Source organism: Nannospalax galili, unplaced genomic scaffold, assembly GCF_000622305.1.
Source record: "Nannospalax galili isolate Female #2095 unplaced genomic scaffold, S.galili_v1.0 scaffold976, whole genome shotgun sequence".
Classification (NCBI taxonomy): domain Eukaryota; kingdom Metazoa; phylum Chordata; class Mammalia; order Rodentia; family Spalacidae; genus Nannospalax; species Nannospalax galili.
This window is the reverse complement of record NW_008339381.1, coordinates 352,170-375,243: the sequence shown is the minus strand read 5'-3', so window position 1 is coordinate 375,243 and position 23,074 is coordinate 352,170. Positions and strand designations below refer to the sequence as shown.

The following is a 23,074-nucleotide window of genomic DNA, read 5'->3' as shown; positions in this document are numbered from 1 at the left end:
AGGGATGCACTAAGCAGTTCTCTTTGCTTTTTATAGGAATATTTTTAAGACTTCAATTCCACTCTTAGATGTGACAAATTCATAGCAGCTTCTATTTAAACAGCATTGTTGGCTTGTCATTTAAGAAATTTGTCTTCTGTAAGAACAACTAGTGTTCTTAACTGCTGAGCCATCTCTCCAGCAATACCAGCACCCACATGGCAGCTAACAACTATCTGAAACTCCAGGTCTAGGGGATCCAACAGCCTCTTCTGTCCACCGTGGGCATTGCATGACACGGGTGCACTTACCTACACACAGGCAATACACGCATACACATAAAATAAAAATAATTAAAAAAAAGAAATTTGTCCATTTCACCTAAATTATTGCATGTATTGGCATAAAGTTGTTTGTAATCTCTCACTTTCTTTTAATGTCTTTAGACCTTCACCAGTCTAATTAGAGTTGGTGATCTTTTCAAAGAATCATTTTTCCTTCAATTTATTTTTTCTGTTTTTTTTTTTTTTTGAGGGAGTGAGTTCTGCTTTCTGTTCCATTGACTTCAATTTTTCTTGTAATTTCTCTTTCTACATATTTTCAGTTTGATATTCTCTTTTCCCCCAACTCCTCTATGTAGAAATTCTATCATTGACAGTAGACCATTTTTTCCTCACAGAAGGAAAACTCTTGCAGAGGACCTGAGTTCAGTTCCCAATACCCACAGGGTAGCTCACAACCACCTATAACTCTAGTTCCAGGGGATCTGGCACCATCTTCTGGTCTCCATGGACACCAGTCACATATGTGGACATATGTGTAGGCAAACACTCATGCACATAAAATAAGTTTTTTTAAAAAAAAAAACAATGACTTTATTAAGGGCTGGGGAGATGGCTTAATGGGTAAAGCATTGGTAGTACAAACATGAGCTGAGATCAGATTCCTAGCACCTACCCTAAAAAGCCAAGTAATAGTGGCATGTGCCTATGATCCTGGCATTGGCGGGGTGGAAACAAGAGGGTCACTGTGGCTTTCTGGCCAGCTAGTGTTTTCCAATCAGTGGGCTCCAGCTCTATTCAGAGATACATCTCAAAAAATAAGGTGGATAAAGGAAGACACCATACACACACTCCACACACACACACACACACACACACACACACACACACAAGAATGGCTTTAGCAGCAGCATTCTAAAATATTAATATGTTGGATTTCATTATAACTTTCATTATTTCATTCAAAATATTCTCTTGTTTCCTCTGTACTTTCTTGACTCAGTTGACTCATAAGTGACTTGTTTGAAGTACTGTAATTTAGAGTTAAATATTATTTGTTGATTTCTAGTTCAATTCACCTATCTCGCTCCCTCAATGAAAGCCATTTTTTTGAAAATCATAAAAGAAAAATGGTATTATTTTTACTATTTTATATCTTTTCAAAAATTTCCACTAGTGGTCTCATTCCCTGTGTTTTTCTTACTGTTTTATCGTTGTTTATTTTTGGTTTCGTTTGGTGTGTTTGTTTTGGTTTTTCACAGGTCTAGGTGTTGAACCTAGAACCTTGTGCATGCCAGACAATGTTCTGCCACCACCTATCTCTTTAAGCGTCTTCCTTTTTCTTTTGTGATGGAATTTCCTGCTTCCTGGTGGGCGTTGAATTCTGTTTGTAACCCAGGTTGGCCTTGAATTCATAATCCTGGTGACTCAGTCTCCTGGGCAGCTAGAATTGCAGGCCTATGAATGACTGGATGGCCAGCCTGTGCCACCAAACCCAAGCTAATTTATTTTAGTTTTGCTAACCAAAAATAAATAGGACCTGTTTTGTAATTCCAAAATAAATTGAAAATTGCAAGATGATTTTCATATTCAATTAGGTATAGCTAATTCCAAGGGTTTAAATGTGACTGCCTCTATTCTCACTATTCGTTTTAGGAGATTAATGTTTTCAAGTGTATTTATGCCATGAGTTACAGCAAAAAAAGGAAATTTCTATTCATTTTTGCCAGTAATCCAAACAGCTAATTAAAATTGTGTTTCTCATGTGGATGTAATTGTTTCAATGGCTAGATTAATGTCCAACAATTGACCACAGTTTATTCTCTGACAGTGTTGAAGTTCTTTTTAGCTGTTTTGCATAGCAAAACGCTTTCCTCTCATTATCCTATAAAAATATGTTTCCAGTGTTTAATTCTTCAAGGAACAAACAGTTGCTCTGCTGAAAATCTTCCATGTTCGGTCCTCAAGACGTAGTTTTTCTGTTTCACTGCTGTGTAGTACGAGCACCATCTTCCCTTCATTGCCAACCCATTTGCTAGTACAGAGCATCGATTTAGCCAGCTCTGTAAGAAGTAAACTTAGCCCCACGTGGTAGCACCATATATACTGAGTTCTTTAAAAACTTGCTGCCTTTGTAAAACAATCTGACTAAATAGGCTGTGTTCAGAGAGAGGGGTAACAAGAGCTGGCAAGATGACTCAGAGGTAAACGCACTTGCCACCAAACCTGAGGGCCTGAGTGTAATCCCCAGAACCAGAATGATAGAGGAACTAACACAAGCTGTCCTCTTATCGCCACATGTGTATCATGGTGGGTGCACAAGCACACCAAAGCTCAAGTAGAGAGAGAGAGACAGAGAGAGACAGACAGACAGACAGACAGACAGACAGACAGACACACCACACAAATGAATAAAAAATAAATATAAATTTTTAAAATTTTAAAGAGAGAACAATCATAAATAACCCAGGCCTATGTAGGATACTGTCCACAGCAAGTAGGGTCAACATTGTTCAAGACAATAATGATACTCTTCGCTTCTTGAGATGAATAAAATTTGAAGGAAAATCCTATTACCATTTTTAAAAGGAATTCACACCATAGAACAAATCCTTAGTTTTGAACTTCCTGACAGCATACACATTTCAACTCAATAAACCATTTTTCTATTCCAGAAAAAAACTTTATTCCAGGAAAATGAAACCTTAAGTTTACACAAAAACCTCTACGTATATGTTTAAAAAAATTTATGAGTAGTAGCCCCAAGTTGCAAACAGCCTAAATGCTCTTCAATGGGTCCATGGTAAAGAAACCTGATATATTCATACCATAAAAGAATTATTCTCCAACAAAAAGAAACGCATTTTTTAGTAGGTGAAACAGCCTATATGGAGCTCCAGAAAAGTATGCAGAGTGAAAAAATTCTAAAAGATTGCATACTATATAGCTCCATTTATAAAATTCTTGAAATAAGAAAAATACAGAAATAGAGAACAGATTGATGGTTACCAAAGGAAGGGGGTGGTGCCGAAGGAGGTGAGAGAAAGGGTATATTTAGAAGGACAGAAGTGTCCTGCATCTTGACTATATCAATGTCAATAGTCTGGTAGAAATAGCATGCACAATAGCACATCTTGGTTTTACAAGATGTTAGTATTGGGAGAAACTCTTTAGCAAGTACATGGGATCTCTATATATTATTTCTTAGTTACATGTGGATCTGCAATTATGTCAAAATAAACTTTAATTTAAAAATCAATTCTTTTGTCCTCCAGATCCCTTCTTAACATCTGATGCTGCCATTAACAGTGTCCCAGTCTGTTCATTACCGGAGGGTATCAGTGAAAAATGCTCTCCTCCAATTTAGGAAAAGCTCCTCCATAGCAATCATTCTGTTATGGCACGTGCTCTTTGCTCCGTGCAAGTTTATTGATGATATTCTTTCTTAATGGCTTGGTCCTTCTTTCTAAACGATTCAGTTGGAAAACAATGAACAGCATCTCTTATTCTGTTGAAAGCCCTCTGTGCCATGGTGCCACCAGATTTGAATTGGTCTTCAATCGATAAATTACTGAATTTCATGATCCATATTTTGAATTACTTTTCTGTGCCCTATGATATGTATTTCTTCATAGATTTCTATTTTGTTATAGAACTACATCAGGAAGTGTCAGTTGTGTTTAGAAAATAGCACTGCAGCCCAGGGCACCCTCAAGAGCATCACATATTGGAAACAGTGGGCAGTAGTTAGGTTTCTAGAATAGAGCTTGGCCTCACCTGTGACCGACCTGCTGCTTCCATCTGCACACAGTTTCCTTTTACAAATAAAACAAAAAGTTTTTAACATAGTGCCTTCACAATACCTGTCAAGGTCTAAATGTTTATGATTCTAAGATCCTAGAGAAGTTATGACCAGTCCTACAGGATTGATTCAGAGATAATGCATTCAGTTCTTAATCACTGCACCTTCTGTGTTTTAACTTCCACTGTGGATGATGGAGGTTGGACATGGAATCCACTCTCCCTTACCAAGCTGAGAACAAGGTGAAGCTCTAGGTAGGGAAGTCATCAAGACTATGGGAATAAGAGCCCAAGCTCTCAGGGTTTCTGTCAGATGAAAGGCACCTGACACATCCTGTGCCCTTGTCCCTACCATGCCTCCTATGTTTGAGCTGAGCATATTTTAATCACATAATTTAAATCAAATATGTAGGAAGAGAACATAGCTAAGAACAAGCCAAGATACTCTCCCAGCAAAGCTGAACTGCGCTCTTTATTTAAAGGGTGTAGTTTGAGGATGTGTGTAAAGGGTTTTACACTTTAGCAACATTTTATGACTTACCCATTCTTTTTAATTTACTTACATTAAATTTACTTTTAAATTTAAAAATATTATTATTAGTGTGTGTATGAGAGAGAGAGAGAGAGAGAGAGAGAGAGAGAGAGAGAGAGAGAGAGAGAGATGGGGGGGTGCGTGCCACAGAATATATGTGGAGATCAGAAGAAAACTTTATGCAGTCAGTTCTCCTGCTTCATTTTCGTGTGGATTCTAGACGTCGAGTCACCAGGCTCACCTGACCAGCACCTTTACCCACTGAGCCATCTTGCTGGCCCTGTGGATTATCCATTCTTAAAATGCGCTTCTATCCAGTTCTAGAAAAAAATTCAGCCAAATTAACTTTGACCAAAATAATTTGAGATATTTCCTAATCATCTGAGATATGCAATCCAAAGAGCTTATCACAGGTTTCCACGTGAGGCATTAGAGAGATACCAAAATTGAATTATTTGCCTTGGGGCCAGAACTTCACCAGGTTGTGCTCTTTGCTTCAGAAAGAGATGACTCAGAGGATGAGAAAAAAATACTGTTTGGAGTTGCTAGAGGCTAAGTAATTACTGGGCATTCCTAAAAGAACGTCTGAGACATCAGACTGCCATAGGGATGCTTTCTGTTGAAGCTAATTTTAGCTGAAAATCTAGGAAGATTTTAAAGATACCCTTTACTGAAAAAAACTCTAGAATGTGTTGTATTTTAGAATTGTACTTTCTAGGCTAGGGAGGAGGTTCAGAGAGTAAACAGCTCGCTAACATGAGGACCTGAGTTTGGATCCCTAGAGCCCACATAAAAAGTTGGGTGGTTTTTCATGGGCTTCATGGTGCTTGAAACCTCAGTACCAGAAGGCAGAGACAGATGGATTTCAGGTACAGGAGTGAAGGGCTCACAGATCAACCAATCTAACCTAACCAAAACAGTAAACAGAAAGTTCACCAAGAAACCACATCTCAAAACATATGAGGGAGAAGTATTGAGGGAGACATCCCAGCATCAACCTCTGGCCTCCACACCAGCATGAAAGGGCAAGTATATATGCACACACATGCGTACAACATGTACAACACACACACAAGAAATGTATTTTTTAAGATTTTTAACATGGCAGTTTGATTTTTAATCAGCTGTTCATATGGAATAAAGAGGCAGGCTACATTTCATTCAAGTGCTCTCTAGAGATACACTGCAGAAAATGTCCATCAAGTTAACATTGTACTTAGATGATAACACCATTTAACTCTGTCTCTCTCACCTTTCAGTTGTCTGTAAGACAACCCTAGGTCCTGGTTGTACTTTATTCTATTTTGCTCTCGAACCTGGCCTGACAGGTTTGACTGCATTAACAGGAAGCAAAGAAATCTAGGAAGAAGGAATACATACAGTGACCACTTTTCTATCCTGGAGTCTTTAACAAGAAACATTATTTCTTCCTAACTGTACATTTATAACACACACACACACACACACACACACACACACACACAAATCCTATCTTACTATGGCTTAAAGCATGGATTATATGTCCTCTATGCACACAGACATAAATGCACATAAATACAAAGGATAGATAAATGGATGTATGTATGTATGTATGTATGTATGTGTATGTTCAATTATTCATGCCAATTCAAGAAAGCTCTTTACTTTACCCCCTAGTGTCCAAGATGTGTGATGCTGTAAAATAGTGGCTCTCTCTAATGCAGACCAATAAGATTCTGCCACAGTAGAGTTCCTGAACCCTTTGGTTATTTCACTGAATAGCATTTTCAATGTTTTTTTTTTCCTATGTATCCAATATCTTCTGAAATAAGATGAGACCCACTAGTCTTTTATAGTCATTGTACTATACATTAGTAAGACATCCTTATATAGGCTCTCCCAATGTTCTATATTCCAGAGTATCCCACCCTCCGCAGGTTGTCCTGCCCATTCAAAACTGGGAACCAGAAGACAAGCCCCGCAAAGAGGAGGAAGTTGGACCCTTGGTGGAACATATTTATGAGGTAATTATTTTTTATGTTAAAGTTTTGCTGAGGGTTTGTTCAGGAGTTTTACTAATAAGCATTGTATACAATTTTAGAAAATCCCAATCCAAGGTCTCAGTTTTATCTATTGCCAAGATTTGTGCTACTCCACCATCATTTGGCAATGCGTGTTGATACGCGTCCTCCTAAATTACCACACACAGGAACTCAATCCTCAGTGATAAGAGTTGGTGCATGGTAAGAAGCAATTATTACTGTTCTTTTCAAAAAATAGTATTATTTGTTCTCCATGTACTAACTGGAGAGCCTATGTATAAGATCAACAACTCACTCCTTCAAATCTATTTCATTTTTCCTGTGTTTTCAGATATCTTTAAAACCTACCTATGTCTAAACTAAAGATCACCAACTACAAGGAACCAGTGTAATAGTGTATGAGTTATTCACTATTGTACTGAAAATGTATATACAATTTATGAGGTAGGTACATGACAAATGCAAATAAGTGTACTTCTTATATAACAGAAATCAGAAATGAATAACTCATTCTGAGATCTGAAATATTCCACTGACAGCTGTCTTTAGAGACTAATGGAACACATGGGGAAAGCTCAAAGGTCTTTTCCCACATGAAGTGTTAAATAGGGAAATCATTTACTGACATGCCGCCTAAAATATTTAAAGCTTTTTTTTTTTTTTTTTTTTTTTTTTTTTTAAGACAAGGTATCCTTGTAGCTGCAGCTGGCCTGGAACTCCCTATATTGACTAGGCTGGTCTTGATCTCACAGAGATTCATCCGCTTCTGCCTCCCAAGTGCTGGGACTAAAGGTGCCACCATGCCCAGACACTTAAAACTCTTAAATGAAAAAAATACACGGAGCTGGAGAGATGGCTCAGCAGTTAAAAGCACTGGCTGCTCTTGCAGAGGACCTGGGTTCAGTTCCCAGCACCCACATGGTGGCTAACAACCATACTCTAGTTCCAGGGGATCCAACACCCTCTTCTGACCTCTGCAGACATTGCACAACTTGGGTGCACTTACACACATGCAGGCAATTCACTCATGCACATAAAACAAAAATAATTTTAAAAATTAAGAAAAATAAACATATCACAGAGGGTTAATTTAGTAGTCATTCAGAGTGCACTTCACTTTCAGTGAACGCAGCAGAGGGTTTTGGAAAGGCATTTCCAAAGCTGCAAGGCATTTCTGATAAAGATTCCTTTTCCATCCTTTTTCTGCTCCTTTCCTGCCTCTCATCTCACGGTTCATAATATGACTTCCATCTCAACCACAAGGATCTATGGGTTACTTGCTCACTGCTCCGATAAAAACACTCTAATAAAAGCAACATACGGGAAAAGGTGTTTGTTTTGGCTCACGGTTCCCAAGGGACACAGTCCACAATGGTGGGGAAGGCGTGGCTAGAGCATCACATGGCATTTGTACTCAAGAAACAACTGCACGCCGGCGTGCATGCTCAGCTCACTTTCTCCACTTTATACAGTCCAGGATCCCCTGCCCAGGGAATGATCCCACCCACAATCAACAGGGGTCTTCCCACATCAATACAAAATCAAGATCAGCCCCCACAGACCAGACATACCCAAAGGCCCATCTCCCAGATAATTCTAGATTCTGTCAAGTTGACAATTAACACCAAACATCTCAATGAGTTGTGAAGAACATTCTCTCCAGTTAACAATGATACCATTCCCAAACATGAGCTGTTCCTCCATGCTGAAGAGGTCATACCCCTGAGGAGTATGAAGACAGCCCCCCAATCTGTACCTTCAGAAGTCCTGGCTGGAGCTGGAGCTCTTTGGATAACAAAGAACAGCCCAGCCCCAATGCCTACAGATCAAGAACGTCATGGGAAAACAACAGGTTATCAAATTAGTTTTTAAACTGTGAGGACCAGTTTCCTCTTAAGAATGGAAAACCTTTAAAGCTAGGAAAAATATTCAGATTCAATCACTTCTCTGTGGGCCTGCTTCTAGTCTTAGTACTAACGTTATAAAAGATTAGTTTGACACCAAGAGTGTCAAAAACAATTGCCAAATATTTCTTACATGCTGATCTCATATCTAACAACATACTGTATCAATGGATTCCATACTCCTGATAATGTGAATTAAATAAGCCAAAATAAAAGCACATTGTTTTATAGATCATGATTATAATTGTCAGAACTGAAGGAAGACAGAGATCTTTGCTAATTTTGAAGTGAATTTTTTTTTGATAATAGCTTTTTTTATTTTAATTAAAAGAAGCATTTCATTACAACAGCATTAACCTATTCAATAACATTTTTCTGAGCTAGGGTACATCTCTTTCAAAATTGGCTGTATATTTTTTTAAACTTCACAGTAACTTTAAATGTGCTTAGTGTTTAGTGTGTCCTCAGAGTAGGAATTCATATGTTTAAAATGCTCATCTTTATGAGATGTGGTCTTTCTTTTCCTGGTATTTGATGATTAAAATAGAAGGATCTCAGCTTTGAAACACGTTGGAAGTGAACTGCAAGGAGCACAGACAGGGTTTGGCACTTGATGGATGGCCATTATCCCAGAGGGTGGAAGAGAGTGTGTCCCATATGGTTGCAATTGACAAGCCAGTAGTCAGGCAAAAGGAGGCAAATCTCAATGTAAAGAGAGAACCACCATGTTTTGAAAACATATAATTAAAATTGCACAGCTAGTGCTACCATTAAATTAGCATAAATTCAAGGTAAACAGCACAATGATCAGATATGGTGAATACAGATAAAATATCCGTGTTTTTCAGCAATCTGAAAACAAACAAAATGTATTACAAAACCCTTTTTTGTTCTTTACCACTCACGTGGTGCCTGTTACAAGTAAAAATCCGTATCTGACTTCATCGGACAAGTCATAGTCAAAATGCAGACACATTACAAATGTTTACAATGAGCTGGGCAGTCTGCTCAATGAGTAAAGCACGTGCCATGTGAACATGACGACCAGAGTTTGGATCCCCCGCACCCATGTAAATTCCGAATAAGTGTGGCAACCTGCCTGTGATCCATGTGTGCATGGGAAACAGGGACAGGGATCCCCAGAGCAAGCTGGCTAACTGCACTGGCTGAATCAGTGAACTGAAAGTTTGAATAAGAGACAGTAAATGTAAGGTAGAGGGCAATCCAGGAAGATGCCGTATGTAAACCTCTGGTCTCCACAGACACACACACATGCACACAGATTTACACATGCCCCACACACAAACACAGACACAATACAATAAAAAAAATTATGATTGCCTTCAAGCTATGTATAGTAAGGTATATATGAAACATCGGTAAATTTTGTGTTTACCATAGTGTCTCATCCCTAATTGCGTTATGTATGTGCAATGCTCCAAAGTCTGAAGTTGAAAATGCGTCTGGTCCCAAGCCTTTTGGATAAAGGATGCTCCATATGCATGGTCTTCAGTGACGAAATCCATGCTCCAAGCTTCACAGACAGCACCTTCCTTAAACACCAACATATGTTTTCAGAGCTCATCCTGCCCATATGGACATATTTCCCACTGCCATAGTTAAAACCAATAATATATGCTTTTAAAAACAGGTGCATTGCTGGGCATGGTGGCACACGCCTTTAGTCCCAGCACTCGGGAGGCAGAGGCAGGCGGATCCTTGTGAGTTCAAGGCCAGCCTGGTGTACATAGTGAGTTCAGGTCAGCTAGGACTACAGGGAGACCCTGTCTCAAAAAGACAAAAAAAACAAAACAAACAAACAAACAAAAAAAAACCAGGTGCATGATATGCAGAGTTGGACTGTGCTATTTCCTAATGTGTCACTTGCTTGCAGCTGCACAATATTGGACCTAGCACCATCAGTGACACCATCCTGGAAGTGGGCTGGCCATTCTCTGCTAGAGGCGAATTTCTCCTCTATATTTTTCATCTTCAGACTCTGGGACCTCTACAATGTCAAACAAATCCTGAGATCAACCCACAGGATATAAAGGTAGGACCATAGTCTGACCAGTGGCTTGATTTATTTTTTGTGATAAGTAAAAGCTTTAATGGTGACTTGTTCTAAAAAAAAGTGAAGGGACTAGAGAGATGGCTCAACGGTTAAGAGCACTGACTGCTCTTGCAGAGGACCCAGGTTCAATTCCCAGTACCCACAGGGCGGCTACGAACTGTCCTTAACTCCAGTTCCAGTTCCGGGGGAATCCAAAGCCCTCTTCTGACCTCTGTGGCATTCCACGACATGGGTGCACTCACATACAGGCAGGCAATACACTCATACACATAAAATAAAAATAATAAATAAAATATTTTTAAAAACTGAAGTAGTTTTAGGTGGCATCACTGATCACTGATTAGACCTTTTCTTTTCATTTTAAATACCTAGCTTAATGTAAAGTCTCACTCCAAAAAAACTTAAATTTCTGAGTTTATTGTCATCTTTCAATAGGTACCTTTTATATATTGTTCAATTAATAATACAATCAATCAAAATCATAAATAGGCATATTATGCTTAGAAGAATTAGTACTAAATGCAATTTTAAAAAGTCTTTTGGCCTATTTCCCAAAGACATGAGGACCTTTGCCAAAATGGGCTCTTGCAGCTGTTGTCAACAGCAAGTGGTAAAAATGTGAGAATTTGCCAAGGGCCGTTTCAATACCCTGAGAACCACCAAATCAGAACATTCAGGGCCCCATGGTCGTGAAATATTATAGAGAAGCCCAAAACTGTGCATTTCAGACTTCAAATGCATCAGGAGATCTAGAAGAAATCATGGTCAGGGGTGGCCTGGGGGTCTATTAGAATACAGGGTCGAGTAGAATACAGTATAATCAGGGCCTGGCCTAGGGGGTCGTTTATGATGCAGGATCAGGGCAGGGCCTGGGGTTCTATTAGAGTACAGAGTCCGGGCAGGACCTGAGATTCTCCATCTCATCTACTCCTACCTTCTGTCCACCCAGCTGGTCTGCTGGCCGCATGGTCATTACCAAAGAGCTCAAGCATCCCAAAGGCTGATCCCATCCAGATAAGACTCAAATCTGGCTTAGGTTCCTTATGGGAAGGAAAAAAATTAACTAACATAAACCCTTGAAAATGTCACATTTGCATGAAAACAAAAACAAAGCTTTGTGAATCAGATGTTGTCCTCAGAAGACGACTTAAGAACATTCTAGTAGCTACAGGGACACCAGTGTCTCTGGTGCAAGCACAGACTTCCTGAAACACAGACAGCCATCCAGGACCCAGTCACAGGTCCTGGGTCGCTACCACAGTGAAAGGCCTTCTTTTTCAACCCCAGATGCTGTATGTAGAGGGAGGAAGCCTAACAGGAAGCTCAACAGTAAAGGACACAAGGGCGAGCAAACCTCCTTCTTTATGGAGGCTTTAAATAAAACCATTGCGTGACATAAAATTATTTCAAATACTTCTGGGAATTTTTTTCCCATTTCCTCTTTCTTTGCCCTTCATTGGGCTGATTTTGTCTTTAAGAGCAACAGCTTATTATAAAATAATACATTCAAATGTTAATGTATACTATTTAAATAACTCAAATTTTCACACGTCCTGATGTGTATTTAACATATACTATATTTCAGCCATAGATTTTTGAAGCACATGATCAAGCAGAAGATTTCTAACTCTCCTTGAATGCAATGTTTAGCTTATAGTTGACACTGTTTATATATGTTTGTATATATTATGTAACTTGTTTAATGTTACTATGCTGGTTGTAAGTTATTTTTTTTCCTTTGTGGCAATTTAACAATCATTTCCAATGATGGGAACAGTACTAAAAGATAATGTGCCTTAAATGTTGACAGATTCATGCAAACCGAGTGGGAGCATACATTAAGCACCTGGCATTCTCTGCTACCCACTTATTCTTTAAAGTGTTTGCATTAAAAATCTGCACAAGACTTGGAATTTTTTAAAAATGCAACTTGAGTATGCACAACTGTCGGTAACTCCAGTTCCAGGGGGTCTTCTGCCCTCTTCTGACCTCTGAGGGTATTGCACGACATGGGTGCACTTACACACATGCAGGCAATACACATAAAATAATAAATATTTTAAAAATAAAGTGTAGTATAAAGTTGTTTTCTTTTTAGTAAGAAACAGAGAAAATACATTTAGTGAAAAGAACACAGAGATACTTTTGTTAAAGTCCAGAATTAATTTAAATCCCAATATTCATTCTTACTTAACCCAGCAAGTGGACTAATTTACGATTATTTACTATTTACACTATGATTTGGATGTAGTGAGTTTTTTCCAAAATGAATGTGAAATGTTCCCTAATGTAATAGTGTTGAAAGGTGGGACCTTAAGGTGTGTTTGAATTGTAGGAGGTCTGCCTTTATTAATGGGTCAATGTCATTCTCACAAGAGCAAGTCTTGGGATAAGTCTGTTACTGTGAATGCAGCTTGTTAAGATGGCTTCTTTAAGCTTTTTCTTGCTTCCTATCTTGCCATGTGACCTCTTTCACCCTCTGCCAGGGAGTCCTAACCAGGAGCCAAGTGGGTACCAGCTCCATGGCCTCAGACTTACCAGCCTTTAGAACCATGAGCCAAAATAAATCTTCCCTAGTTAATATGGTCTCAGGGATTCTGTTCTAGCCACTAAAGATCATTAAGCACTTTGTTCTACAATTCTTTTCTTTCTTTTCTTTGTGTAATTTACAATTTTAATGAATATTTTTATTATTCATCAACAATTTCATACATGTATACAATGTATCTTGATCATATCCACTCCCTACTCCCCACTTCCAGTCTCCCTTGGCACCCCCCCAACATGTTCCCTTCCCACCTTCTCTTTTGTTTTTATAACCCACTGAATCCAGTTAGTGCTGATCTCATGAGCATGGGTGTGGGGCCATCCACCGGAGCATGGGTGACCCATTAAGTGGCCACCATCAAAGATGCCGACTCTGCCTCGGCCACCAGTCACCACCTGCCAACAGTGCCTCAGCTATGGGTGGAGCTTCATGAGCCCCTTATCCACCCATGCTGAAATGCTGACTGGGTTGATTTTGTAGCAACAGTGAGTTCCTGATTGCAAAAGCCTTGTCATGGGCAGAAGACAGCATTTCACAGCGCCTCCGCGGGCTCCCCCTCTCCGCGGGCCCATGCCAACTTTCTGAAGTTGAGAGACTTGCACTGTTCCCCACTATATTTTCCCCTGCCACCATTTAAGTGACTTCCTTTCAGTCACATTCATTTCTCTTGTGCTCAGATATACATCTTAGTCAACTTTTTCTCCCCTGTGTATTCTTGGCTTTGCTCACTTATTGCTTGTTTCCCCAGGAGTAGCTGGTACAATTTAGCTATTCTACCAAGTTAATCCAATATCCCCCAAGCTTGAGTGAGGGACACCAATTGCCTCTATATGGGATTATTCTAACCTAAGGGGTCTTAAATCAGCAATGAGCAAGTAGTCTCACCCACATTCTCTTTACTTGTCTCTACCAGAACATCAGCTTCCAAGGTAGGATGGGACAAGAGTGACCATACACTGATGCCACTAGAAGTCAGTGCATTTCTTTTTTCTTTCTTTTTTCTTTCTTTTTTTTAAATATAGTTGTCTGCACCCCATCAGGCTTCATAGAGATTCACACAACTTGGTTTGTCAACAGTGTCCAAACCTCAGAGTCTAAAGAGAAGTAGAAACATGAGGTAACAGGTTCAGGCACTAAAGGGAGAGCTACACACCTCTTTCTCTCACCCGAAGAAGCCAAGGCCCAGCTGAGATCAGCAGAGGGTCAGCTGAGGTCGGCAGAGGGCTATGCAAAGGTGTTAGTCATTTCCTCCTACTGGTACTTTGGCCCCAACAAAAGAGGTTGCTGCCTTTCGAGTTGTGTCGGCAGTGATGGTTTTGACCTCTTTGGATTTGGTTACCTGTCTTCTGTGACTTCAGGAGAATGAACAAACATCCATGATGGTTCTGCCTCCACACTTCACGGTCTAGGACAGAAGGAAAGTATTTCAATGTGGCATTTCTTCCCCATCCACCATCTAAAACATTTTGAAACACTCAACTGTCTACAGCATTCAGACCAATCCATTAAACCTAATTTGTTCCAGATCCTTCTTGGAATACGATTTTAGAGTTGAGCAAAGTGTTTCTCAACTAGACTAAAGACAGTAAAATATTGTTTTTCAAACTACCAATTTTGTTATTTTGGTGGACTTTATGCTTGGATTGAGACAGTCTTTTAAACACACTATGATCTTTAGATAAGATGAGGTTGAAAAATAAGCCCAACCAAGGAAATAGGCGTTTCATAAATAGTAAAGGATTTTAAGTTTGTTTTTTGTTTTTTATTTTTGTTTTGGGTTTTTTTTGGGGGGGGGTGGCAAGATTCTATAATAAGCAGCCCAAGTGTGAGATGCCCAGAAACAGGGCTAAGAGATGTGAGGCTGTATCTAGGGAGAAAGATGAAGATGCTCAAATACAACCTGCCCTAGGACTGGGAATGACTGCAGTGGCAGAGACTGGAGCAGCAAGAAGCACTGGAGAAGGCCAGGTCCCAAGCACGCCATTGGAGGCACAGGAGGTGACTACAAAGTCTCCTCTTGCTTCAGCAAGACTGATCTCATAGGAAGTTCAAATTACAACCAGATCGTACAAACAGGGATGGCAGGAACCCAGAACTAGTTCATTTGTCAAGGATTATAGCCCTGCAAATAGTTTTCTAGAATCAAGTGGGCCTGCAGACAGTGGCTTGGCAAATTTACATAGTTTGTCTTAGCCTTAAGAGTACTCTGTTTTGTTAACTGTCTTTAGTCTACTGGTTCTCATTAATTCAAAACTCAGGGACACTGTTGTTAGTTCTCACTCATTCTTCCCTCCCTAGCCTTTAGCATGTATGTAGCCCTGGCTTCAAACACACACACACACACACACACACACACACACACACACACACCTTTAAAATCAAGTCATAAAAACTAAAGAGCATTTAGCCTACATTTACCATTGCCCACTGTTTCTTTTCATACCTTTTGGAATCATTTTGAGGACCTTGAACATTTGCCGGCAGAACTTTTTTCACAGCTAAAACATTAGTTGCTGCTTCAGCTATAAGCTCTCCTTAGAGGGAAAAAACATCTTCATGACTTCAGAAGATCTAAGCAACAGAGCCAGGCTAGCTCCTGAATTTATCTTCTCCAGCCCTCCATCCTGCCATAATGCTAGCAGTCTCCTGTAAAGAATTTCATTAATCCTTTAAAAAGTGTCTGTGGATCCATTTCTTAACCATCAAAGAGAATATACCCTTTGGATATCAACTCTTTTTTGGTCTATCATTGGATGACCACAAGTTTCCTCTCTCTCTCTGTCTCTCTCTCTCTGTCTCTCTGTCTCTGTCTCTCTCTCTTCTATCTCTATCTCTCTCCTCTCTCCCCATCTCTTTTTCTCTCCTCCTCTCTCTTTCTCATCTCATCTCTTTCTCTCATCCTGCTCTCTTTCTCTCTCCCTCTCTCCATGTGTATGTGCGTGTGTGCATGTGTATTGATACGTCTCATTGTACAGTCCACGCTGCTCTCAAACTCACAATCCTCCTTCAGCCTCCAAAATGTTACCATTGCAGGCTGTACCATCATGCTTGGCTGTGCACATTTTGTAACAATTGATTACCAACTCTACTGAAAATGATGGGAAAATTCCAGTTCCAAGGTTAGCTATATTCTGTGCAATTAAAATGACCTTGGGGCTAGGAAGCTGACTCAGTTGATAAAGTACTTTCCTCTCAAGCGTGAGAACCTAAGTATGGAGGCCCAGACCCTACGCAAAACTCTGGGTGTGGGAACATATGCTTGCCAGTAGAGACAGGGCAATCCCTAGAGCTTCCTAGCTTGCTGGCCCGGCCTCCTTGATGAAGTTCTAGCCCAATGAGAGACGCTGTCTCAATCAAAAGGTGGAAGGAGCCTGAAGAATGACATGTGTGGTCCTCTGACCTCCACACATATGTACACACATGCATGTGCACACCCATGCATACATATACATCACACACACACAAACACACACACACACACACAAATAGAATAATAAATAAATAAAAATAAAAATACCTTAGCCAACTTCGTTCCTGCGGACTCTGCCTCATGGGGGAGGAGCTAAGCCAGTCAGTCCACATACCTCCTTATCTTAGTTTTTTACTAAGAAAACTTTCTTCAACACCATCAATGGAGTGAGCTGATTCTTCTAGTTAACCCTTGCATGAAGCTTTCAGGAAGAAAACAATGAGGTTTCCCTTTCCTCCCAAACCCTTAACATCTCTGTCTTAATTGCATGGTAGACTGCCTCTGGGCTTACTTCCACTTAGATTTAATTGCAGACAAAGAAGCCCATGATGTTAGTTTACCGTCTCTTGTATGTCAGGAATACCTGAATCCAAAAGCACATTGCAAACAGGACAGGATGCCACGTTAGTCTGGATTCTCAGCACCCTCAATCCCATTTCACCTGACCACTTTTCTTCAAATTCTGTTTTTCAACAGAGTTACCCATTCTGACTGCATATTGTCCCTTTAATCCATAAATTTATACTACGCCAGAGTGAGGAGTTTGCCAAAGAGTTATGAAAATAGAAAATGCTTCTTAGGGTCAAATTCCAAGTAGCAGCTGGAGAAAAAAGTATTTACTAACAATTGTTCCCTTGTTGCAGAAAGAAGCTATTGTTCTTAGGAAGTCACTTGAGTGTCTACTTCCTGCTACTCACAGTGTCTGACCAGTTTACACTCTGAACTCTGTCTGCCTAGGACCAATACTTAGAGAGCTGCCTCCTTAACCTCCAGTGATCTCAGACTGAAGGAAAACATGACCCGTGGGTTCATGGACAACTGTGAAAGCGACTCCAATATTGGTCTAGAAATGAAATTTTAATTATTGCTTACATTTCTTGGATAACTTCTTCCATTTTGTTATGTTTTGTTTTTGGAATAATTTCTGGAATGCCATTTGAGAAAACTGGCTTGTGGGCTTTTTAAAGACCTTTTGACTATGGTGCTTAAGAGTGGCATTTCTTTATTTGAAAAAAACAGTGTCATAAAATGAAAGGAACATGTTCTGTCAACCTCTGCCTTGCAGAAACTTTATTCTCTAGCTCAGAGTAAGCCATATGCTTCATCCAGAGAACAACGTACTAATATTACCAAATGATAACGTCCCTGAGTAGGATATGTTCTTTCTTTATATATAATCTGCATCTGATGAAACCAAGTTCTTGTCTTTGGGTCATTGTTTTACCAATACTGATAGTAATCATGGGTTGTAACCTGGGACTAAAGAATCATGACTTAGGGGATAGGGAGATGGCTCAGTTGGTAAAGTGCTTGTCTCACAAGTGTAAGGACCTGGATTCAATCTCAAGAACCTATGTTAAGAAAAAAAAAAAAAAAAAGATCAGGTGTGGTGGTACACATTTTAATCCCCAGCACTAGGGAGGCAGATTCAGGCAGATCCGTAGGGCTTACTGTCCAACCAGCCTAGCCTACTTGGAAAATTCCTGGCCAATGAGAGACCCTGTCTCAAATAAGCAAGGTAGAGTGCACCTGATAAAAACATCAGCCAAGGGTGATATCTCTGGCCTCCAGATATGTGTGTGGATCTGAACACATACAACCTCTCTCTCTCTCTTTCTCTCTCTCTCTCTCCACCCACAAAAAGAATTATGACCCAGTTCTTTGCAGTACTTCTAGTCTGTACTTCAGCTAACTTCTAGAGGCTAGGCAGGGGGATTACAAGTTTAAGACTAGCCTGGGCTACTTAATGACACCATGTCTCAAATAAAGTGGAAAAAAAAACAGAAAAAGGAAAGAGAAGTTGCACACCGTAAATCTGAAAGCCACAATGGCAGACACATACAGCATATGTAATAGAAAACATACAGGAAATTAGGGATTTACACAATCCTGAATTGTCTAAGATCAATTTTAAAATCTTAGGCTGTAACACTTTTTTTCTCAGGTCCTCCATCACTAAGCATCTATGAACAATTCCTTGGTTTGGCCTCCTTGCAAGGACAGACTCTGACATTGTCCTGGAATATTCTAGCATCCCTGGGGCTAACCTGAGTTTACCTCGCTTCCATCGACGCACCTCACATCTCAGGGCTTTGGCTACTGGTCTTGAACATGTTCTCTAGATACTTTGCCTCTGTCAAACTCAACTCAACAGCCTACTCTTCAAAAATTTCTCCTATTTTTATAATGTTCTTCACTTGCTGTCTCCACGAGCCTTCTCTGCCTTTAGGAAATACTTTCTCTGAGGCAGTTAGCGCACCCTCCTTCACGGCTGCCTTTGGCTATACTTTCCAGCCACGCCTAGAATCCAAGACAAGCTACCTGCACATCCTTTATGAACTGTCTTAATCTCCCTCCTTCAGTGCCCTTCCATGTCTTGGCCCTGAAAATCCATCCAGAAACAGTTCCACAGTCCTGCTTCTCCACCCCTTTGCCGATGGGACCATTATGGCCTGCTGGCTAGAGCTGTTCATGAGGCCACTCCCGTCACAGGAAAGCTCTGTCCTCATTCTCCTCATTGGCTTCTCCAAGTCCTCATTCCTCTCCCGGCATTTCTTGTCCATTTTCTTTCACATTATTACTACTGGTAGTGATCTTAAAACTGAAGAGTCTTCAAATGATACATTTTCACATCACAAAACTCAGCCCACCACACACAGCTTCTAATCCTCTCTCCCATCCTCAACTCTTCTCCACAATACTTTCAGAGAAAGGACATTTCCTCCTACAGCTCAAGATTTAACTTTTCTACATCAAATGCCCCCCACCCTCCATTCCCTGTATCTTCAACCTCTTCTACTGTCTCTTCCTTGGATCTTATAAACTCCTTAAGTTTCCTCCATCATCAAAATAAACATAAGGCAAATAGCTTGACCAGTATCCTCTTCAAGACTGGGCCTCTTGCCCTCCCACTTAAGGTTCATCCCAACTCTAAGCCTCCGGGAACTACTTTTTTGTTTATTTGCTTGCTTGCTTGGTTGCTTGGTTTTAGGGGGACTGGGTCCTACTATGCTTCTCAGTTGCCTGGCACTATCTATGGAGACTAAGGGGTGGGGAAAGGTTACTTTAAGATGGCAGTGGTAGAAGGACTATTTGGCACTTTTTTCAAACAATTGTCCGCCTGTCCAAACCCCTTCCATCTTGAGCTACAGCAATTTGATTTTTACCTATGGAACTGTCCACTGAGGAGAGGACATTCACAAATGTTTAAGTAACGTATCCAGACAATGCTTCTGTCCCTCATCCTGTTTCCCTTCTCCTCAAGATCTTTGTGGTACCTGCAGGTCCCTTTCCTTGGGCTTCAGCAAAACCACTTTCCTGGATAGCTTTTCCACCTGATACCCCAGCTGACGTTTCCTTGTTAGATCTTCTTTCTCTGCCTGTTTTCTGATGTTTTCTAGGAGACTGTATGTGATTCTATGCTTCTCACTTTATTTTTTCTCATTCAGCCCAGTTAGTAGTACTTGTGGTTCAGCCTAATGGGCACTGATGGGCCACATAACACATATACAACATGAAAAAGGAGCTCAGAGCATTGGCCTGTTGTAACTTAGGAGTGGAAAACACTTCGGATGCTGGAGAGCTGAATTCAAGGGGCTCTTGGTGAGATGAGTGTAGAGAAACCAGCAGAGATAAAGCCCAGCATGTAGAGGACCATGTCATGTTGAAGAGTCTGGATTCCACACATCTGTCTCTCCCACAGATCCCTCTAGACTCTATCAACCCTTCTTGTGATATAGTGAGCATCATTTTTTTATCTTTTGTGGTACACCCCACAACTGTGATGCAGGAATTTCTTTTTTCATTCCAGAGATGAGGATACTAATTCTACTCCCATCACTTACAGATCCAGATAAAAGAAGGCTTAACTTTCAGGGTGGAACTAGATGGTAGGCTTCTATGTTCAGTTGGTCATAGGTGTGTCCAACTTGTTGTCACTGAAACACAACGTTGTCATCTGTAGATGTTCACATGTGAGAACGGTACAGTCAAATACAAAATAAACCCACTCTCATATTGTGAGTTTACAATTATTATTACTGTTGTTGTTGTTTTTGTTTGAAATAGGTTATCACTATGTAGCCCTGCTAGAACTCACTGTGTAGACCAGGCTGGCTTCAGACTCACATTGATCTACCTGGCTCTGCCTCCTGAGTGCTGGATTAAAGGCACGCATTCATAGCGTTGGACTGTGTGCATAGTTGTCTATGGCCGCATGTGGCTGCAGGCTGAGCACATTTAGAATAATATAAATAGCATATTGTGTGTGGTTTATTGAAACACTCAACATATTTTTTCAGCCATCAGTTGTGCTCAGAATGGAGCCTGAGATAAATAACTGCCAGTTCTAGGACAATTACAAAACAAATGAAGTGTGGAAAGTAAGCTCAGTTACAGCACGGTGTACATGGAGCATCCCTGGGAAACTCGTTTTCCTTAGAACAGCCCTTCCTATGTCCATGTTTTGTGAGCACAGGAGCAGGGGACACTGTCACGGAGACTTTAAGTGGTTGATGATATCAGGCTGCTTCCCTCCTTTCCTGCTACCTCTACATTCATCTCTTCATTTAGCCAGCCCCACTTCGTCGCAAGAGTAACTTGTGACTAGAAAGTCAGTTTCATGATGTCACCCTGCGGAAACTACTTCTGCTTGAAATCTTATCCTTACAAGATAAACTTCCCAAGGATGCATGTGCCCATGCTTCATAAATTCCTGTAACTGGAGAATTCCTGGAACAAGGAAGGCTTGTTTCTTGTCAGTAGGTCACTTTACTGTCCAATGTGCCACTGGTACTCCCAACACAGGTGAACTCTCATGTGAGTCCAATTCAAGCTCCCAGAGTTCAAGGTGAATGAAAAGATAACAACTGTGAATGGAATCAAGTGTGATCTCTCCTGCTTTCCATTTGCAGCCCGCTGCCTCCCCAGATGACACCCCAGAGCTTAGCGCCTTTCTGCGAAACTCCACCATCCCCCATCTTGTCAGGAAGCGGGATGTGCCTGTGGCCCAGCTCCACAGACAGAGCCCTGCAAAAATACTGGTGAGTTGTCTCTCATGCATAGGAACCAAAGAAACCTATTGGGCTGGACAGACTTCCCGGGTACAGACAGTTTTAACTTCAAGTCTTATTTGCAGTCTTCTCAGATGTGCTTGACCATTTTTGGCAGCATGTATTATGAAAAATGAAAGTGACTGTTTTGTAAGGATTGAGGGGCATTTGTAATAGAACCTTCGTATTCCTCTAAATCTGCCATAGAGGCCACTTCAGAGAAACAGATGGAAAAATGCATAAAGTATGACTGTGCATCCATTCCAAAACCATGAAAGTACAAGACAGGGGATGAATATGAGTGAGTGGAATATTAGACATATATGATAATGTCATAATGAATCCAGTTATTTTGTAGATTAGTATTAAAATCAATTTAAAAGCACAAAGATTCAGTTGTTTGCCCAGCATAGACAGTTTAATGAATGCAGGGAGCCTGTCCTCTGGTGAGTCCTTTCAGTGTCGCCCCGTCTCCGAATTTCATGGGGTTCAGTTTTCCAAGAAGAGGCAAGAAGGTGTGTTCCAGGAAAGAAGTGCAGACAACCGCACTTCATGTTTGTTCACTGTTCACAGTGACCACGTTATGTGAACAGCCTGGGTACCTCTCAACATATGAGTGGATAAGACAAATACAACACACATACGCAATACACATACCATCTTGAAGAAGAAAGAAATCATGTTATTTGCAGGAAAATGAATGGAACTACAGGACATCGTATGAAGCAAACAAGCCAGATGCAGGAATCAAGGATCAGTTGTTTTCTGTCATTTGTGGAATAAATTTTTTAAGTAAAACAGGCCAGGTGGTACACAGTTATAATCCTAGCACGTGGCAGGTGGAGGGAGGAAGATCAGGTGTTCAAGGTCATCTTTGGCTACACATAGCAAGCATAAAGCCAGCCTAGGAAGGGTAAGGGGGCGCGGGGAGTGGGGCTAGAGACAAGATCAAAGTAGGATCTACATGTATGAAAATACAGAGAAACTCATTAATATACACAATGGATATGAATTAGCTTAAAATACAAACGACGAAAGGATGAGAGGAAAGCCCTATTTATCAATAACTATTGCATTATATTTCTATGTATTAGTGTAAAAAATTCTGCTTATTAAAAAAAAATAGTGTGTTCTGGGCTGACCCCATGAGAGTCGGCATTAAGGTGCTGCGGGTGACCTAGCCTGAATTTAGTCAGGACTTTGCAGAACCATCAGCATGAGTCAGCATTTTTGTGCAAGTCCCCGACTCAACCTCAGTGCCCGTTCTTCCCGAGTGCTCATCCTCTTCCCTGCAGCAAAAGTTCAATGCATGTGTCAACGTTCAGTTCTATAGGGCTTCCCAGACCAGCTCCACCAGGAGTAGGAGGGTACGAGTGCATTCTCCAGCTCTACAGAAGTAATCAGATCACCAGAA

General features: G+C 40.5%; 1 protein-coding gene across 1 annotated transcript in view; it reads left to right on the top strand.

The window, feature by feature from the left end:
• Positions 1-23,074, top strand: part of Itga8 (integrin subunit alpha 8) — a 215,974-nt gene that overhangs the window by 155,208 nt on the left and 37,692 nt on the right. Inside the window, exons 24-26 of the mRNA XM_008833886.3 lie at positions 6,491-6,596; positions 10,413-10,571; positions 21,523-21,651. Of these exons, the coding sequence (XP_008832108.1) occupies positions 6,491-6,596; positions 10,413-10,571; positions 21,523-21,651 (394 nt within the window). The remainder of the gene's footprint in view (positions 1-6,490; positions 6,597-10,412; positions 10,572-21,522; positions 21,652-23,074) is intronic.